At 33.3% G+C, this 17,500-nt stretch overlaps 1 protein-coding gene across 1 annotated transcript; it reads left to right on the top strand.

Moving 5' to 3' along the window:
• The first annotated feature begins 9,212 nt into the window (after positions 1-9,212).
• On the top strand, positions 9,213-15,661 carry LOC137648507 (uncharacterized). Its single transcript, XM_068381433.1, has 5 exons — positions 9,213-9,348; positions 9,659-9,783; positions 10,263-10,404; positions 11,777-11,909; positions 14,888-15,661. Exons 1-5 carry the CDS (start codon positions 9,213-9,215, stop codon positions 14,985-14,987), a joined length of 636 nt encoding a protein of 211 aa, XP_068237534.1. The 3' UTR covers positions 14,988-15,661.
• The last annotated feature ends 1,839 nt before the right edge of the window (positions 15,662-17,500 follow it).

Raw genomic sequence — 17,500 nt, 5'->3', positions numbered from 1 at the left:
TGCTTGATGAATTACAGTCCGCTGGAACTGAAGATAAAGCTTTTAAATATCTAAAAGATTCTTTTGTCTGATAGGGTCTACCGTGTACGAATTATTATTATTATTATTATTATTACTAACCAAGCTACAACCCTAGTTGGAAAAGCAAGATGCTATAAGCCTAAGGGCTCCAATAGGGAAAAATAGCCCAGTGAGGAAAGGAAATAAGGAAACAAATAAATGATGAAAATAAATTAACAATAAATGATAGGGATATGACATAACTAGACATCTGTGTATTGAATAGAGAAAGCCATTCACTCATAAGTAATATGGAATTAATAAGCCTTTTTATCACAACTCGCAAACTGAGAAAAATATAGATTGATCATCAAATACAACACAGAAACATTCCACTACAAATGAAGCAAAGAATCCAGCTGGTTGCTGTACTTTATAATACCCACAAACTTAAAAAAAAAAAAAAAAAAATGGATAGACAAAGGCGTACCTAAGGGAAGTGTACTAGTCCAATCTGATTTACAGTCCATTGGATGGATGATAAAGCTTTCGAATACCTAAAAGATTTGGATGGTTGATAGAAACTACTGCGTGCGAACTGGAAACTCTTTCATCGTGAGAACCATTAAACAGAGGAGTACCCAAGGGAAGTGTACTAGGGCCAATCTTATTTTGTATCTATACTATGGGTCTATAAAGAGTACTACAGAAGCATGAAGTGAAGTTTAATCTATTTGCAGATAATAAACAAATTTTACTTCTCCTTAAATGACATTGATGATACCCTTGAAACTTTAAATCGTGTTCTTACTAGCTTTAGGGAATGGTAATAGTGAAACAACTAAAATTGTATAAAATAAAATTGAGTCTATGATGGTAGAAAACCAAAACAACTTAAGAAATATGGGTGACATTCAAATAAATATTAATAACAACCTGGTCCCGTGACTTGGGTGTATCACTTGACTGTAACCTTTATCTCAGTGCTCAAATAAATAATATAAGACTCACTGGATATCACCTTAGAGGGATTGTTTATGTAAGGAGGTATCTGGATGAATATTCTGTGACGAAACATGTGATTTTGTGATTAACTGTGCTATTACCAAGAAGGGCTCCTGATGTAACTACATCTATTACAATATACCCAAAGTGCAACTAAAGAAACATAATAAACAGAGGAGCAAGATTGATAAAAGGTGTTCCACCCCAAGAAAGGGTTCTCTCACACTAGTTGAATTACATTGGCTGCCTATTAAAGCCAGAATAAAGTTTAAGATATGCACAATGACCCATGAATTTATCAGAACCGGAGGTCCAAAATATCCAAGAGAATTGTTACACATCGTACAACCTACGAATCATGGTGACACATGAATAGTTACATATGGTTTCAAGTTACTGGAGCCAAGATTGATCTTTACAGTAGGTTCTAGAACTTTAAAATATGCGAACCCAAGACTACTGTATATGACAAGTTCCCACTAGACATCCAAAACACTGAAGATTTAAGACTTTTCAAGAAGAAGCCAAATACTTTCTTTTTTTCTAAGTCACTCGATAATATGGATTTGACAGTTATCCAGGAATACGCCATGTGATACTCTAATTACATGAGAATGTAAACGACAAACAGATTTTGCGGGTCCTGTAGTGCATATAGTTTCCTTGTGTGATATGATTAGGAAAATAGCCCTGTAAGTAAGTAAGTAAGTGAGAGAGAGAGAGAGAGAGAGAGAGAGAGAGAGAGAGAGAGAGAGAGAGAGAGAGAGAGAGAGAGAGAGAGAGAGAGAGAGAGAGAGAGAGAGAGAGTGTTGGGGTAGGGAAAAAATGGAGGCATTTTTGCCTATACTTTAAATGAATATTCTGGAGGGAGGGGATAAAACGAGGAAGGGGAAAGGGGAGGGGGAGAGCAAGAGAGGGGAGTCTTGCACGAACGTGAGAAAGGTATTAGTTCTTGGCCTGACGTTGCCTTGACGTGGCTTTCAACAACAGTCTTCTGAAAATAAGTAAGTTCTACAATACATTCCTGACATTAAGAGAGCTTCTACTGAGGCATATCGAGTTCCCTTATTAATTATTTCTTATGAAAATAAGTGCTGATAAGTGTTTCGTTCCCGAAAATTGTAATATTCAAGAAATGAGATTGTGTAATTGCTTGCTCACAATAGGCGCTGTGTTTAGAGACTTTATTAAGGACAAAATGTAATAGATTCCTAATATCAATAGATCTTCTACTGAGGTACATCGAGTTTCCTCACTACTTGTTTATTAGAAATATAAGCGCTGATAAAAGTTTCGTTCCCGAAAATTGCAATATTCAAGAAATGAGAGTGTTGTAACTCCGTACTCACAATAGGAGCTGTGTTTAGAAACTACGGTATATCAAAGACAAAGATGTTATCACAATCTGGATATAGTTGTAGCTTTCAAGATAGAGAAAAAAGGATCAAGAAAATTCCAATGTCAAGAGTAAAGTAGTCCACTGGAAGTCGAGAAGATGCCATATCTAAAGCACCTGAAGACTAAAAACATAAATCAAACTTCTCAGAAAATGTGAAGGATCAATGTTTGTTTATCAATAATCCTGAGAGTTGTGATTACTGTATATGGAAGGCAAGATGATATAATAGGATATAAGCTGACCCTGAAAGCTTTAGTGATCAACTGATAGTCATTAATCCGAACAGTGCTTGTCTTCGAATCCTGAGAAAAGAAATAGGAATGAACGCCTCCTAGATTCTTCATGTATATTCACTTGTCTTTATAATCTATCATTTATAATTGTTGTTTATTATCTACCCTGCAATGCAGACTTAGAATAAACTTTTGAAAGCAACGAAAAAAAGTATATTACAACAAACTCAAAAACAAACTCTGAATTTTGTCAAGCATTCGGACTTGAATCAAGAGTACTGGAGCATAGGGTTCACACTTCTACAACTCGACAAGACAGCGGAGGCCAATCAATAAGCTATAAACCGTAAGATGGTCTTAAAATACTCTGGAATAACCTTCACGAAATGTCCATGGTAGTATCGATTAATGTGATAGCCGAGCAGTAAAGGGAAGTTTGTTATAGAGAGGTTGTTGAAGGCATGTGGAAACTAGAGGTATTTGTTGTGTGATTTGGAATCAAAGAACTTTCTCTCTCTCTCTCTCTCTCTCTCTCCTCTCTCTCTCTCTCTCTCTCTCCTCTCTCTCTCTCTCTCTCTCTCTCTCTCTCACACACATATATATATATATATATATATATATATATATATATATATATATATATACATATATATATATATATATATATATATATATATATATATATATATATATATATATTATGTATATATATATATATATATATATATATATATATATATATATATATATATATATATATATATGTATATATATATATATATGTATATATATATATATATGTGTGTGTGTGTATATATATACATATATATATGTATATATATATGTATATATATACATATATATGTATATATATATATGTATATATATACATATATATGTATATATATATATATATATATATATATATATATATATATGTATATATATATATATATGTATATATATATATATATGTATATATATATATATATATATATATATATATATATATATATATATGTATATATATATGTATATATGTATATATATATATGTGTATATATATATATATATGTATATATATATATATATATATATATATATATATATATATATATATATATATATATATATATATATATATATATATGTATATATGTATGTATATATATATATATGTATATATATATACATATATATATATATATATATACATATATATATATATATATATATATATATAATATATATATATATATATATATATATATATATATATATATATATATATATATATATATATGGCAATGTATGAAGGGACAATTACAGCAAGATATTACAATTCGTCTGTCACTAGATAACTGGGATCCATCACTTCATTCATATTGTTTTTCCTTTTTTTAATCATGTACATACCTAAGTGCATTGCAATGTATACAGAATACCTATACTTTGTCAGTAAATTTTAAATAAACTTAACTTCTTGTAAATTGACAAAAATTCAGTCCAAGAAAAATAAATACAAGCAAGATAAAGATATCATGACAATGACGTTTCTAATGGTGTTTTACGTAGTACAAAATTGATAAGAAAATGATAAAGCACCCAGCATTAAAGGTTACTATTAGTACTAAATCCTTGGATATAAACTTTACTAGAAATGCATGATTCAGTAATTGTTAACCATTACAAATTCTTAATCTTTTTCTGCTTCTTTGAAGAAGTTCTCTGATTCCTAAAATCTTCCATAGATTTTCCCTTTGCTTCCAGCAGAACTTCGCTAAGTACGGTAACTGAATTATTATTGTTATAGCTATTGCTATCGTTACTAAAGTAGCTAAGCTACAATCCTAGTAGGAAAAGTATTAAGCTATAAAGCCAAGGGCTCCAACATGGAAAAATAGCCCAGTGAGGAAAGGAAAAAATACTTTACTTTAAAGGTTGTTTTCCTGATCTTATCACACAGGGGAACACTACGCACTACAGGACCTACAATATCAGTTTATCGTATACATTCTTAGGTATTTTGCGTATCGCACAACATATTGCATGTTTTTTGCCAAATCCACATTTTCGAAACATTTAAAAAACAAGAAAGTCTTCAGTTCCCTCTTGAAAGCCGTAATATCTTCAGTATTCCGGGTGTCTAGTGGAAATTTTTATAGTCTTGAAACCGCATATTTGAAAGCTCTAGAATCTAGATCATACAGTAGATATGTATCTAGGCTCCAATAATTTGAAACCATCTGTAACTATTCTCGTGTCAACATGCTTCGTTGGTTGCACGACATGCAACAATTCTCTTACCATAAATATTTTGGACGTCCGGTTCTGATAACTTGAAAGGTTATTGTACACATATTAAAGTCTATTCTAGTTTTAAAAGACATCCAATGTAATTCAATTAGTATAAGAGTAATCCTCTCTCGGGGGGGGGGGCCATCTTTTTTCAATCCTGCTCCTTGTTTACTATGTTTTGTAGTTTCTTAAATTGTAATCTGGGTAGATTGTAGTAGCTTGAGCTGCAGTATTCAATCCTGGTAATAATACAGTTTATCACAAGTTTGTTTACAAAATATTCATTCAGATACCTCTTTATAAATGCAATGTTTCCAAGATTATGTCCAGTGGATTTACTACATTGTGTACTTTAGCATTGAGTGACAAGTTAATGTAATGAGATACCCCTAAGTCACGAATTTTACTAGATAATAATAATAATAATAATAATAATAATAATAATAATAATAATAATAATAATAATAATAATAATAATAATAATAATAATAATAATAATAGCTTAAGCCATAAAGGAAAAGACCGAAGTTCGCAATGATCTGTACTGAAAATTAGCATGAATTGGTAAGCGTTGTTCATGCAGACTAGATTTGCAGTTCCTCATTACGTTACCATTGTCGACGAAGTTATTAAATTTAAGGAATACAGTGAGAGGAGGAAACCTTTCTACGATTGGTGTATATAAAAGTTAGGGACAACTCAAGCACTGCTACCCTGGAGAGGCAAGATTGGCGTAGATTATGTTAGGGTATTTTACATATATAAAGAGCAGCAATTAGTAGAGCGCGGACTTCCGCCCGCAACAGCCTTTTTCTCGACAGTTTGCTCAACCTTGACCTTTAACCTTAACATGTATTAACTTATTAACTGGCGTGGATTTTCATACACTCAATTATGAACCAAGTTTGAAGACTCTGTGACAACGATGTCCAAACTTATGGCTGATTACGTGAATTAGACATTTTGCTTGACCATAACCTTGACCTATGATATTGACCTTCCAAAATTTAATAACTTCCAGCATTTAACATTACAGTTAATTATTGCAAGTTTCATTACTCTGCGATTAAAATTGTGGCCAGGAAGCTGTTCATAAACACACACACACACAAACAGTGGGTAAAACATAACCTCCTTCCAACTTCGTTGGCGGAGTCAATAACAGTAACAATAACATAATTATTATGATGAAAAAGAAGCAAAACTAATAATAATAATAATAATTGATGTGTACCATGTATCCTCTCTGTTAACAAGTACTGCTCTCTCTCTCTCTCTCTCTCTCTCTCTCTCTCTCTCTCTCTCTCTCTCTCTCTCTCCCTTTGGGTCAAAACACACACCTTACCTTCCACATTTTCACCGCCTTTCGAATCGATCTGTCTCTCATGTAATTACCGTTGCTAAGAAACGGCAAGTAAACACGCGAATGAGGGAGGGGAAGTCATGCAAAACAAGAGGGAACACGAGGGGAAAAGATTTGAGGGGTCTGAAATAGAAGTGATGATTTAAAAAGAGGAAAAGAGGACCCCGGACTAACAGTCGAATTACGAAAGTTACAATAACGAGTGAATTCTTTTTAATAGAAACTTTATGTATTTAAGTATTATTTTTACGGGTTGTGTCTTACATGTATTTGCGAGTAAACATATTTAACGATAGGTTAAGAAAAATAGATGAGGTACAAAAAAGTGATGAAAAGAAAGTAAAATTTTGTGTATTTGCAAGGGATTACGGTAGGGGGGGGGACCTTGGAGTTACTACAGTACACTTAAAAATTTTCCGTAAAATAACTGTAAAATCTTGGGATGAATGTTTATCCTTCTGGAGCTTCTTCTGCTAAGGAAAACGGCTTCTTAACTTATGATATATACACGTACACACGTAAAAATACACACACACACATTTTATATATATATATATATATATATATATATATATATATATATATATATATATATATATATATATATATATATATATATATATATATATATATATTGAGAGAGAGAGAGAGAGAGAGAGAGAGAGAGAGAGAGAGAGAGAGAGAGAGAGAGAGAGAGAGAGAGAGACTTCCAGTTCTAGTTATGCAATTATATGCATAACATGGGTCCGAAGAAAACATTGGTAACCCTCAACTTCTGTGTTTATTTTAAAGAACTTTCAAGATTACGTTACGTTTTGTAACGTCAATAACTTGTGAATAAACTGCAGGTGTGAATGACCTTTTGTAAAGAATATGTTATTATTATTAGATTAATTACTATAATTGTTGTAGCTTAAAAGGATTAACGGGTTCTTCATAAGCTGCAGTTTGCGCGAATGATTGCTTATAATGTGCAATGATAAAATTGAAGCAAATTAAAGACAAAGAAGATAGACAGCAAAACAGTAGGAAACTGAAAGGAACTAAACAGGAGGCGACTGAAAGGAACATAACAGGAGACTGAAAGGAAAACAGGAGGCGACTAAAAGGAACAAAACAGGAGGAGACTGAAAAGAACAAATTAGGAGGAGACTAAAAGGAACAAAACAGGAGACTGAAAGGAACAAAACAGGAGGAGACTGAAAGGAACAAAACAAGAGGAGACTGAAAGGAACAAAAAAGGAGGAGACTGTAAGGAACAAAATAGGAGGAGAATGAAAGGAACAAAATAGGAGGAGACCGAAAGGAACAAAATAAGAGGAGACTGAAAGGAACAAAATAGGAGGAGACTGAAAGGAACAAAATAGGAGGAGACTGAAAGGAACAAAACAGGAGACTGAAAGGAACAAAATAGGAGGAGACTGAAAGGAACAAAATAGGAGGAGACAGAAAAGAACAAAATAGGAGGAGACAGAAAAGAACAAAATAGGAGGAGACTGAAAGGAGCAAAATAGGAGGAGACTGTAAGGAAAAATACAGGAGGAGACTGAAAGGAACAAAATAGGAGGAGACTGAAAGGAACAAAACAGGTGGAGACTGAAAGGAGCAAAATAGGAGGAGACTGTAAGGAAAAATACAGGAGGAGACTGAAAGGAACAAAATAGGAGGAGACTGAAATGAACAAAACAGGAGACTGAAAGGAACAAAACAGGAGGAGACAAAGGAACAAAACAGGAGACTGAAAGGAGCAAAATAGGAGACTGAAAGGAACAAAATAGGAGGAGACTGAAAAGAACAAAACAGGAGGAGACTGAAAGGAACAAACTAGAAGGAGACTGAAAGAAACAAAATAGAAGGAGACTGTAAGAACAAAACAGGAGGCGACCAAAAGGAACAAAACAGGAGGCGACTAAAAGGAATAAAACAGGAAGAGACTGAAAGGAACAAAACAGGTGGAGACTGAAAGGAACAAAACAGGTGGAGACTGAAAGGAACAAAATAGGAGGAGACTGAAAGGAAAAATACAGGAGGAAACTGAAAGGAACAAAACAGAAGGAGACTGAAAGGAGCAAAACAGGAGACGACTAAAAGGAACAAAATAGGAGGAGACTGAAGGGAACAAAACAGGAGGAGACTGAAGGGATCAAAACAGGAGGATACTGAAGGGAACAAAACAGGAGGAGACTGAAAGGAACAAAACAGGAGGCGACTGAAAGGAGCAAAACAGGAGACGACTAAAAGGAACAAAATAGGAGGAGACTGAAGGGAACAAAACAGGAGGAGACTGAAGGGAACAAAACAGGAGGAGACTGAAAGGAACAAAACAGGAGAAGACTGAAAGGAACAAAACAGGAGGCGACTTAAAGGAACAAAACAGGTGGCGACTAAAAGGAACAAAATAGATGGAGACTGAAAGGAACAAAACAGGAGGAGACTGAAAGGAACAAAACAGGAAACCAAACTGAACCAATGAAAATCTAAAGGCAGGGAGAATTGCAGATGAGAGAGGAAAGAACCATGAATGTACTTTAACCTTTAGTGTCGTTTACAGTCTGCGTGAGGTGATCACGCTGGCGATAACACCTACCAACACAGAAATGTTTTGCGAGGCTATCTTTGTATCTAAAGATAATGGTATCAGGTTTCAGTGCCAGTTTCATTAGAATGGATTCTAATCAGGACATCAGCCGGACAAGCCCAACACCCCACTGTGGTGCCATACCACAACAGTGGCCTCCCCAGTAAACAACCTAAACTCACAGTCCCGGGCTGGGGTCGAACTGCTTCCATGCGAATGCTATGCGAACACATTACCACTGTAATAATTAGGAGGCATAGTTCATAAATACCTTATACATAAATGATTATTATTATTATTATTATTATTACTATTATTATTATTCTGCAGGTAACTATGGTAGGAAAACTAGGGGTGCGATTAAACAAACCAGCTCGGCCTGGCACTGCAAGGCTCAGAGCTCGAACCCCTGCAGCTGCAGCCACTGAGGAGGTACACAAAGAGACCGAAGATACAGAACCACTGTTGTCGGGTAAGGGGATCTTTATCTAACAAATACTTTTCTTATCTTTTTCCTTACTGGAGATATTGTAAATTTGCTTGATGAATTCGCGTATCTCTCTGGAATAGCTCTAGAATTACTTGTAACTTACTGGCGTATATGAAATTCATTTGACATATTTGTGACTCGCTTGTAAAATGAGGCTATGCGGGTGAATCTGGGCAAATATGGAGATTTTTTTTGTTAAAATGACCACAGTTCCTGAAAATTACTTTGAAATCCATTAATGTCTTTAAATTGTTAATGTCTCTTAATGTCTTCATATTTTCTTCCTCCACAGGTGAAAAGAAGGGAAAAGGCCCCAGGTACGTTCCTACAGATTGGGACGATTCCCTCCCCTATGGAGGAAAGGTGTACCTTGCGAGGCGAAAGCTTCCAGATTCTTGGTTGTGTATAATTCTTCAGGTATTGTCATTTTTAGTCATCCTATAAGACATCCATAATTAAATTTGTAAATATGATTTTTTTTTTTTTACTAGAGGTCATATTTAAAATTAATGTCTTTTGAATAAACGGAAGGTCCTCAACTTGCAAGCACAAACACAAATCCAATTGAAAGTAACAAAGATAAGATAAATAAATACTGTAATAAAACAATATTATATCATTTAATACAGTAAGTAAAACATTAACAATAACCTGATATCTATTTCATTTGAAACTTGGCAATTTATTGACTCTTGCAGCTGAATATCATAGGTATGGATTCAGGTTAGGTCTACCCTAGGCCAAATCTAACAAACAATTCAGCTTACAAACAGCTTCTTGGGACTAATTAAGTTTGTAAGTTGAGGACCTGTAATACCATTTTTGATGAACAGACATTGATACAGTTGGGTGGAATTTTTAAAATCAATATGAATATTAATAATGGTATTTTCTAGGTTCTGGTCGTGGCCTTGGCCATCGGCCTGGTATACTATGCTTGGTACCACGGAGAACACATGCATTTCCACGTCACCAAAGCATACGCACATTTCGGACACAAAGAAGCCCAGGCTACTGTTGGTCACAAACTCTTAGTCGGTAAGATGGAAAGCAAAATGTTACCCCCCATAAATACATATCTATCATTTTCTTGAATGTTCCCTTTTTTCTGCTATGGATAATTCGTTTTGTGGAAGATAACTTTTCAAAATCAAGGCCTTTATACAGTATTAAGTTTCCCTTTTACAATATCTCCAAAGACAAACTTTTCTCTAATATTCGTTCTAAAAACTTTAAGATTTTTAATTTAAATGTTTTAAGCTTGGAAATTTTTAAAGTAAATCCTTGTCACTTGGATAGAAATAGTCTCTTTCGGGTTGTTCTAGAAGACAAGAGCATGTGTTGGCACTCAGTGCCAGCGATCTAATAAAAAAAAAATTGTTTACTTTACCTCAAGGGCTGCTTTACTGGTCCTACACTGCAGGGGAATCATAGTCTCTACAGGACCCTTCACAGCCATTTTATCGTATACATTTTAAGACATACAGCAGTTCATGCCGCATATTGCTCGTTCATTGATAAATCAAGATTATCGAACCATTTAGAAAACATGAAAGACTTCAGCTTCCTTTTGAAAGTCTTAATATCTTCATTGATATGGAACCGGTTAAGACTTACTTGTTACTGTCTTCTTTTGATATCATCGAGCATGAATATGTACAATTTTATTTTACATATTACTTCCTAATCCTTTTGTCAGTCTTTATCTTTCATGTATATGCACAGCATATTCATATTTCCAAAATTCTTCCACTGGTGTTCCTCCTTCACCAGTCTCTCCAAGACTTAGGTCAATAACTTGTGATTAAAATACAGGTGTAAGTCCCCCTGCAGTATAAGCAGGCCTCAAAGTAAAGTAACCAAAGACAGCCATAGTGTCTATTCGGCAGTTACTGCACCCTACGCCAAGCAAAAGCTTTAATTCTTCCCCATTTTCGTTAATGATAATGAAACATTTCGAATCCCTGCAGTATAAGACCAGAAAAGCAGCCTTTAAAGTAAAGTAACCAAAGACAGCCATATTGTCTGTTCGGCAGTTATTGCAACCCTATGTCAAGCAAAAACTTGAATTCTTCACCATTTTCGTTAACAATAGTGAAACCTTTCGAATCCCTGCAGTATTAGACCAGAAAAGCAGCCCTTAACGTAAAATAAGCAAAAAACAGTCATATTACATGTTCAACAATTATACCCTACGCTAAGCAAAAAATTTAACGCTTCACCGTTTTCGTTAACGATAATGAAACCTTTCGAACCCCTGCAGTATAAGACCAGAAAACCAACCCTCAAGGTAAATTAACCAAAGATAGCCCTATTGCCTGTTCGGCAGTTATTACACCCCACTCCAAGCAAAAACACTTATCCTTCACCATTTTCGTTATGAATAAAGAAACCCTTTAAATCCCCATAGGAAAAGGCGTGGAGAAGAACCACACGGCGGCCATGGAATGGTTCAAGAAGGCAGCCGACCAGGGGCATCCCCATGCCTCCTATAACTTGGCTGTTGGGCATCTTCAGGGATACAAGATCGGCCTTGAACCCGGGTTTGTAGATTCATTTGTTATATTCTGAATTTTCATTGTATATTTCAAAGAATAACGGAAACATTTGCGTGATAACATGGAAGATTCATTACAGTTTCTCAATTAAACAAGTTAATGTTTATATCTATACTGAATACAGTATACGGCAGATGCATTTAAAAAAAAATCTTTGTTTATACCTTAATGCAAAATACAATATAGTTGTCATTTCATTTTGTATATAAACTGTATTTTGTTCATTAAGGGATTAATTATTTCACGCTCCTAGTCAAAAAGAAAATGGTACTTGTCATATATAAGTATAATACAGGAAATACTGAAATTTGTGAAATTTTAACTTAACGGGAAAATAAGATCTATTCGTGACACCAAATGCCATGGTGTACTGATACTTTGGAAACTAAACGTATGTACTTTGTCTAAACAGACTTGACCCTTTATAACAATGATTATTCTAAACGAAGTAACTTATTTACCTTTTTGTAGAAAAAGTTCTATGGAATAGAAGGCTATTTATACAATGCCTTAAGTAATGCGGTAAATAAAGAACATTAAGACCATGGTATTTCTAACAAATTAAGCCTAACAGTCATATTAATGGGTATTCCTAACAAGATTTAAAATAATCTTAATTATCTACACAGTCAAAGTTCATGGTGCTTCTAAAAAATTAAGCTTGATAATCATATCAATGAGCATTCCTAACATGATTTAGAATAATCTTATTTATCTTCACAGTCAAAGTTCATGGTGCTTCTAAAAAATTAACCTCGATAATCTTATCAATAGGTATTCCTAACAAGATTTAAAATAACCTTAATTATCTTCGTAGCCAAAGTTCATGGTGCTTCTAAAAAAATAAGCTTGATAATCTGTCAATGGATATTCCTGACAAGATTTAAAATAACCTTAATCATCTTCACAGTCACAGTTCATGGTGCTTCTAAAAAATTAAGCATGATAATCATATCAATAAGTATTCCTAACAAGATTTAGAATAATCTTTATTATCTTCACAGTTAAAGTTCATGGTGCTTCTAACAAATTAAGCATGATAATCATATCAATAAGTATTCCTAACAAGATTTAGAATAATCTTTATTATCTTCACAGTTAAAGTTCTTGGTGCTTCTAACAAATTAAGCATGATAATCATATCAATAAGTATTCCTAACAAGATTTAGAATAATCTTTATTATCTTCACAGTTAAAGTTCATGGTGCTTCTAACAAATTAAGCATGATAATCATATCAATAAGTATTCCTAACAAGATTTAGAATAATCTTTATTATCTTCACAGTTAAAGTTCATGGTGCTTCTAACAAATTAAGCATGATAATCATATCAATAAGTATTCCTAACAAGATTTAGAATAATCTTTATTATCTTCACAGTTAAAGTTCATGGTGCTTCTAACAAATTAAGCATGATAATCATATCAATAAGTATTCCTAACAAGATTTAGAATAATCTTTATTATCTTCACAGTTAAAGTTCATGGTGCTTCTAACAAATTAAGCATGATAATCATATCAATAAGTATTCCTAACAAGATTTAGAATAATCTTTATTATCTTCACAGTTAAAGTTCATGGTGCTTCTAACAAATTAAGCATGATAATCATATCAATAAGTATTCCTAACAAGATTTAGAATAATCTTTATTATCTTCACAGTTAAAGTTCTTGGTGCTTCTAACAAATTAAGCATGATAATCATATCAATAAGTATTCCTAACAAGATTTAGAATAATCTTTATTATCTTCACAGTTAAAGTTCATGGTGCTTCTAACAAATTAAGCATGATAATCATATCAATAAGTATTCCTAACAAGATTTAGAATAATCTTTATTATCTTCACAGTTAAAGTTCATGGTGCTTCTAACAAATTAAGCATGATAATCATATCAATAAGTATTCCTAACAAGATTTAGAATAATCTTTATTATCTTCACAGTTAAAGTTCATGGTGCTTCTAACAAATTAAGCATGATAATCATATCAATAAGTATTCCTAACAAGACTTAGAATAATCTTTATTATTTTCACAGTTAAAGTTCATGGTGCTCCTAACAGATTAAGCTTGATAATCATGTCAATAGGTATTCCAAACAATAAAAAAAAATCTAAATTATCTTCACAATCTAAGTTCATGGTGCTTCTAACAGATTAAGCTTGATAATCATATCAATAGGTATTCCAAACTGAATAAAAAAAATCTAAATTATCTTCACAGACAAAGTTCATGGTGCTTCTAACAAATTAAGCATGATAATCATATCAATAAGTATTCTAACAAGATTTAGAATAATCTTGATTATCTTCATAGTCAAAGTTCATGGTGCTTGTAACAAATTAAGCTTGATGATCATATCAATAGGTATTCCAAACTGAATAAAATAATCTAAATTATCTTCACAATCAAAGTTCATGGTGCATCTAACAGATTAAGCTTGATAATCATATCAGTAAGTATTCTAACAAGATTTAAAATAATCTTGATTACCTTCACAGTCAATGTTCATGGTGCTCCTAACAAATTAAGCTTGATAATCATATCAATAGGTATTCCAAACTGAATAAAAAAATCTAAATTACCTTCACAATCAAAGTTCATGGTGCTTCTAACAAATTAAGCTTGATAATCATATCAATAAGTATTCTAACAAGATTTAAAATAATCTTGATTACCTTCACAGTCAATGTTCATGGTGCTCCTAACAAATTAAGCTTGATAATCATATCAATAGGTATTCCAAACTGAATAAAAAAATCTAAATTACCTTCACAATCAAAGTTCATGGTGCTTCTAACAGATTAAGCTTAATAATCATATCAATAAGTATTCTAACAAGATTTAAAATAATCTTGATTACCTTCACAGTCAATGTTCATGGTGCTTCTATCAAATTAAGCTTGATAACCATATCAATAAGTATTTCAAACTAAATAAAAATTTCTGAATTATCTTGACAGCGATGCTCACCGTCTCATCCAGCACGCAGCTTCCAACGGAGTGCCAGAAGCCGTTGATGTGTTGGAGAGAGTCTGCTCCCGGGGCCACTGCGACGTTTGAAGCAGTGGTTTAACTAGGCCTATAGTCCGTTTAGATCTTTAAGATCCCCTAATCGTTTATAATTCATATCGAGATCGAATCAACTATGGGATGTTTTGTATTGTTAATTGCATCAGCTGTCTAACTTTGTTGATAGGCTGATAAATCTAATCCTCTGTGTGAATTTTCATTGCTAATCATATCACACGTCTGGGATAACTTGCTCCACAACCGGATATAAATGCAACGTTCTACAATGTTAATTAAATAGGGTATCTATGGTTGATTACATCATTTGTTTATTATCATCTAATCAACCTAGATTAAACTTTTAATATCTAATTACTATATCAATGAGACGTTTAAAATACCTAATCACACCAGACTTCTAAAATGATTTAATTTACAAAAATATTGAATGCTTCACATTATCAAATCAGACATTTATAATCGTCCAATCCACAACTATATCTTATTATTTATGTGGCATTTCACAAAACTGATAATAGCAAAATCCCAACATAAAGTGTTTAGAATGTTTGTTTTCCAAATTTGTTATCATAAACTTTATTGAACACTCTTGCCTTTACACGTGTTAAATATTATGTGTGCCATTATCCTTTGCTTTACAAATCTATGCAATATTTACTATCGAGACTTGAAACTATATTTTTGGAAACCTGTGTAAGATGATAGATTGTCTATCTACAAAGCTCATTTAGCTTCAAGCAAATGTATTCAGTATTTCAAATAATATACTTTAATATAGCAAAAAACTAAGATAAAACCAAAGGAAAAAAATAAATCGAAACTAAAAAAGCTCAGTATAACGTAGACCAATGTAGCATAATAAATTATTCCAAAGTACCAAGGATTTTATTTTCAATCTTTCATACTTTCAACATGAAATCATTTTGGTTTTCTGTTAAAATGTAAGATCGTTACATCACATTGCTACATAGAAATTCTCATCACCAGAGGGAATAAACTGACATTAATTGTTCTGCATTTGTGACCGAAGGCATGAGAAATGTGTGTAGGCATATTTTTGTTCATTTGCATTCATGGTTTGTGTTACTTTTTCCACAGACACTCAAATACATGCATTTTTTAGAATTAGATAAACAGAAGGCAAATTAATATATACAATGTTCAATCAGTGCCTAAGAACGAGTAATAGAGTATCAATCCTCTGCCTAAGGACCATTATGTATACATACACATTGCGCTACGAGGAAAATAAACATAACGTTGAAGCAATGTTCAAATATTTTTTTTCCACTACCAGTAGGCCTACCATTGACATGAACTTTTTAAAAAAAGTGTCTATCTTACCTTCTATTCGGTACTCAGTACAAAGTAAGTAGTCCCACTGATGGTATTTCAGCCAATACTGTAGTGTTGAGTACTTAAAAGTATCAAAGTGTGTATTTCACATCTTCAAATCTCCATTATCGAGGCACTTAGAAAACAAGAGTTCATTATTTTTTTTTTTTTGAGAGCGACTGTTTCCCGACATTTATATACATAAGTTTTCTCTTCTGAACAGTTTTCCTTCGCAAGAATGTAGAAAGAAATCGTATCGACGCTTGGTTTTCAAAGTATGCAACCACCGTTCAAAGTATAAACAGGCGTTAGTGATGAGTCGACTCTTTTAAAGCCGTCGGTCTTTGCTTTCTCAGAGAAAATTTTTATATTGGGTGTTAACATTTCTTAGCAAGGATTTCGGATGCTAGACATAATCTTTCCACTGTGGCTACTACAGTCAACAATTGACCACCTACCGGTGTAACATGTCTCTTTCTTAAAGTTGAGTCGTTTCTCAACCTAAAAAAAGTTTCTACCACATTCAACATTTAAACTTTATATATATATATATATATATATATATATATATATATATATATATATATATATATATATATATGGGAATACCTTAACGCGGTGAAGTGTGTATTGCCATGATCAGCTAAGCTGTACTAGTCAGGGACACCCATACTAGGTTGGTTTGCTGTGAGCGATTAGACTAAAGTCCCCCACCAATACCAATCCACAGTTAGCCAATCGTGATGAAAACTGGCTAAACCCGACATGAATTAAGACGTCTGAGGCCTTTGTCCTGCTGTGGATTAGAAACGGCTATATTTGTATATTTGTGTTGATGTAACTGTCAATACAATTACATTTTACCTTAGAATCCATCTCATTTAAAAGGGAAAATGGTGAAAAATTACACTAAGATCCCCCTGCATCTCCCATGTTCATTCTTCTTGTATTAACGTGCTTCCTCCCCACAACCCCCCACATTTTTTATATGTGGTAAGCACGGTTGCCTTCTATTGAAGGACTTTGCTTTGACTTTGGGATAGACCGTAGTCCTGAGCTGCTGCCCTGCCTGACATCGCTTAGACCCTAGTAGCCTATGTTCCTGTGTTGTACCAGTCACCAGCCTCCTTCTTCCCAGCAACAAGGAGTCTTCATTAAGATAAGGGAATATAAAAGAAAACTGAACATTGCTCATTTATTAAAAAAAA

The sequence above is a fragment of the Palaemon carinicauda genome, chromosome 10 (assembly GCF_036898095.1).
Source record: "Palaemon carinicauda isolate YSFRI2023 chromosome 10, ASM3689809v2, whole genome shotgun sequence".
Lineage (NCBI taxonomy): Eukaryota > Metazoa > Arthropoda > Malacostraca > Decapoda > Palaemonidae > Palaemon > Palaemon carinicauda.
Note: the sequence above shows the minus strand (reverse complement) of the source record. Positions and strands in the feature narration are given on the sequence as shown.

Coding starts and splice junctions, on each gene's coding strand:
- LOC137648507 (XM_068381433.1), top strand. CDS start 9,213: ATGGTAGGAAAACTAGGGGTGCGATTAAACAAACCAGCTCGGCCTGGC. Junction 9,349..9,658: donor TACAGAACCACTGTTGTCGG/GTAAGGGGATCT, acceptor CTTCCTCCACAG/GTGAAAAGAAGGGAAAAGGC. Junction 11,910..14,887: donor AAGATCGGCCTTGAACCCGG/GTTTGTAGATTC, acceptor TTATCTTGACAG/CGATGCTCACCGTCTCATCC.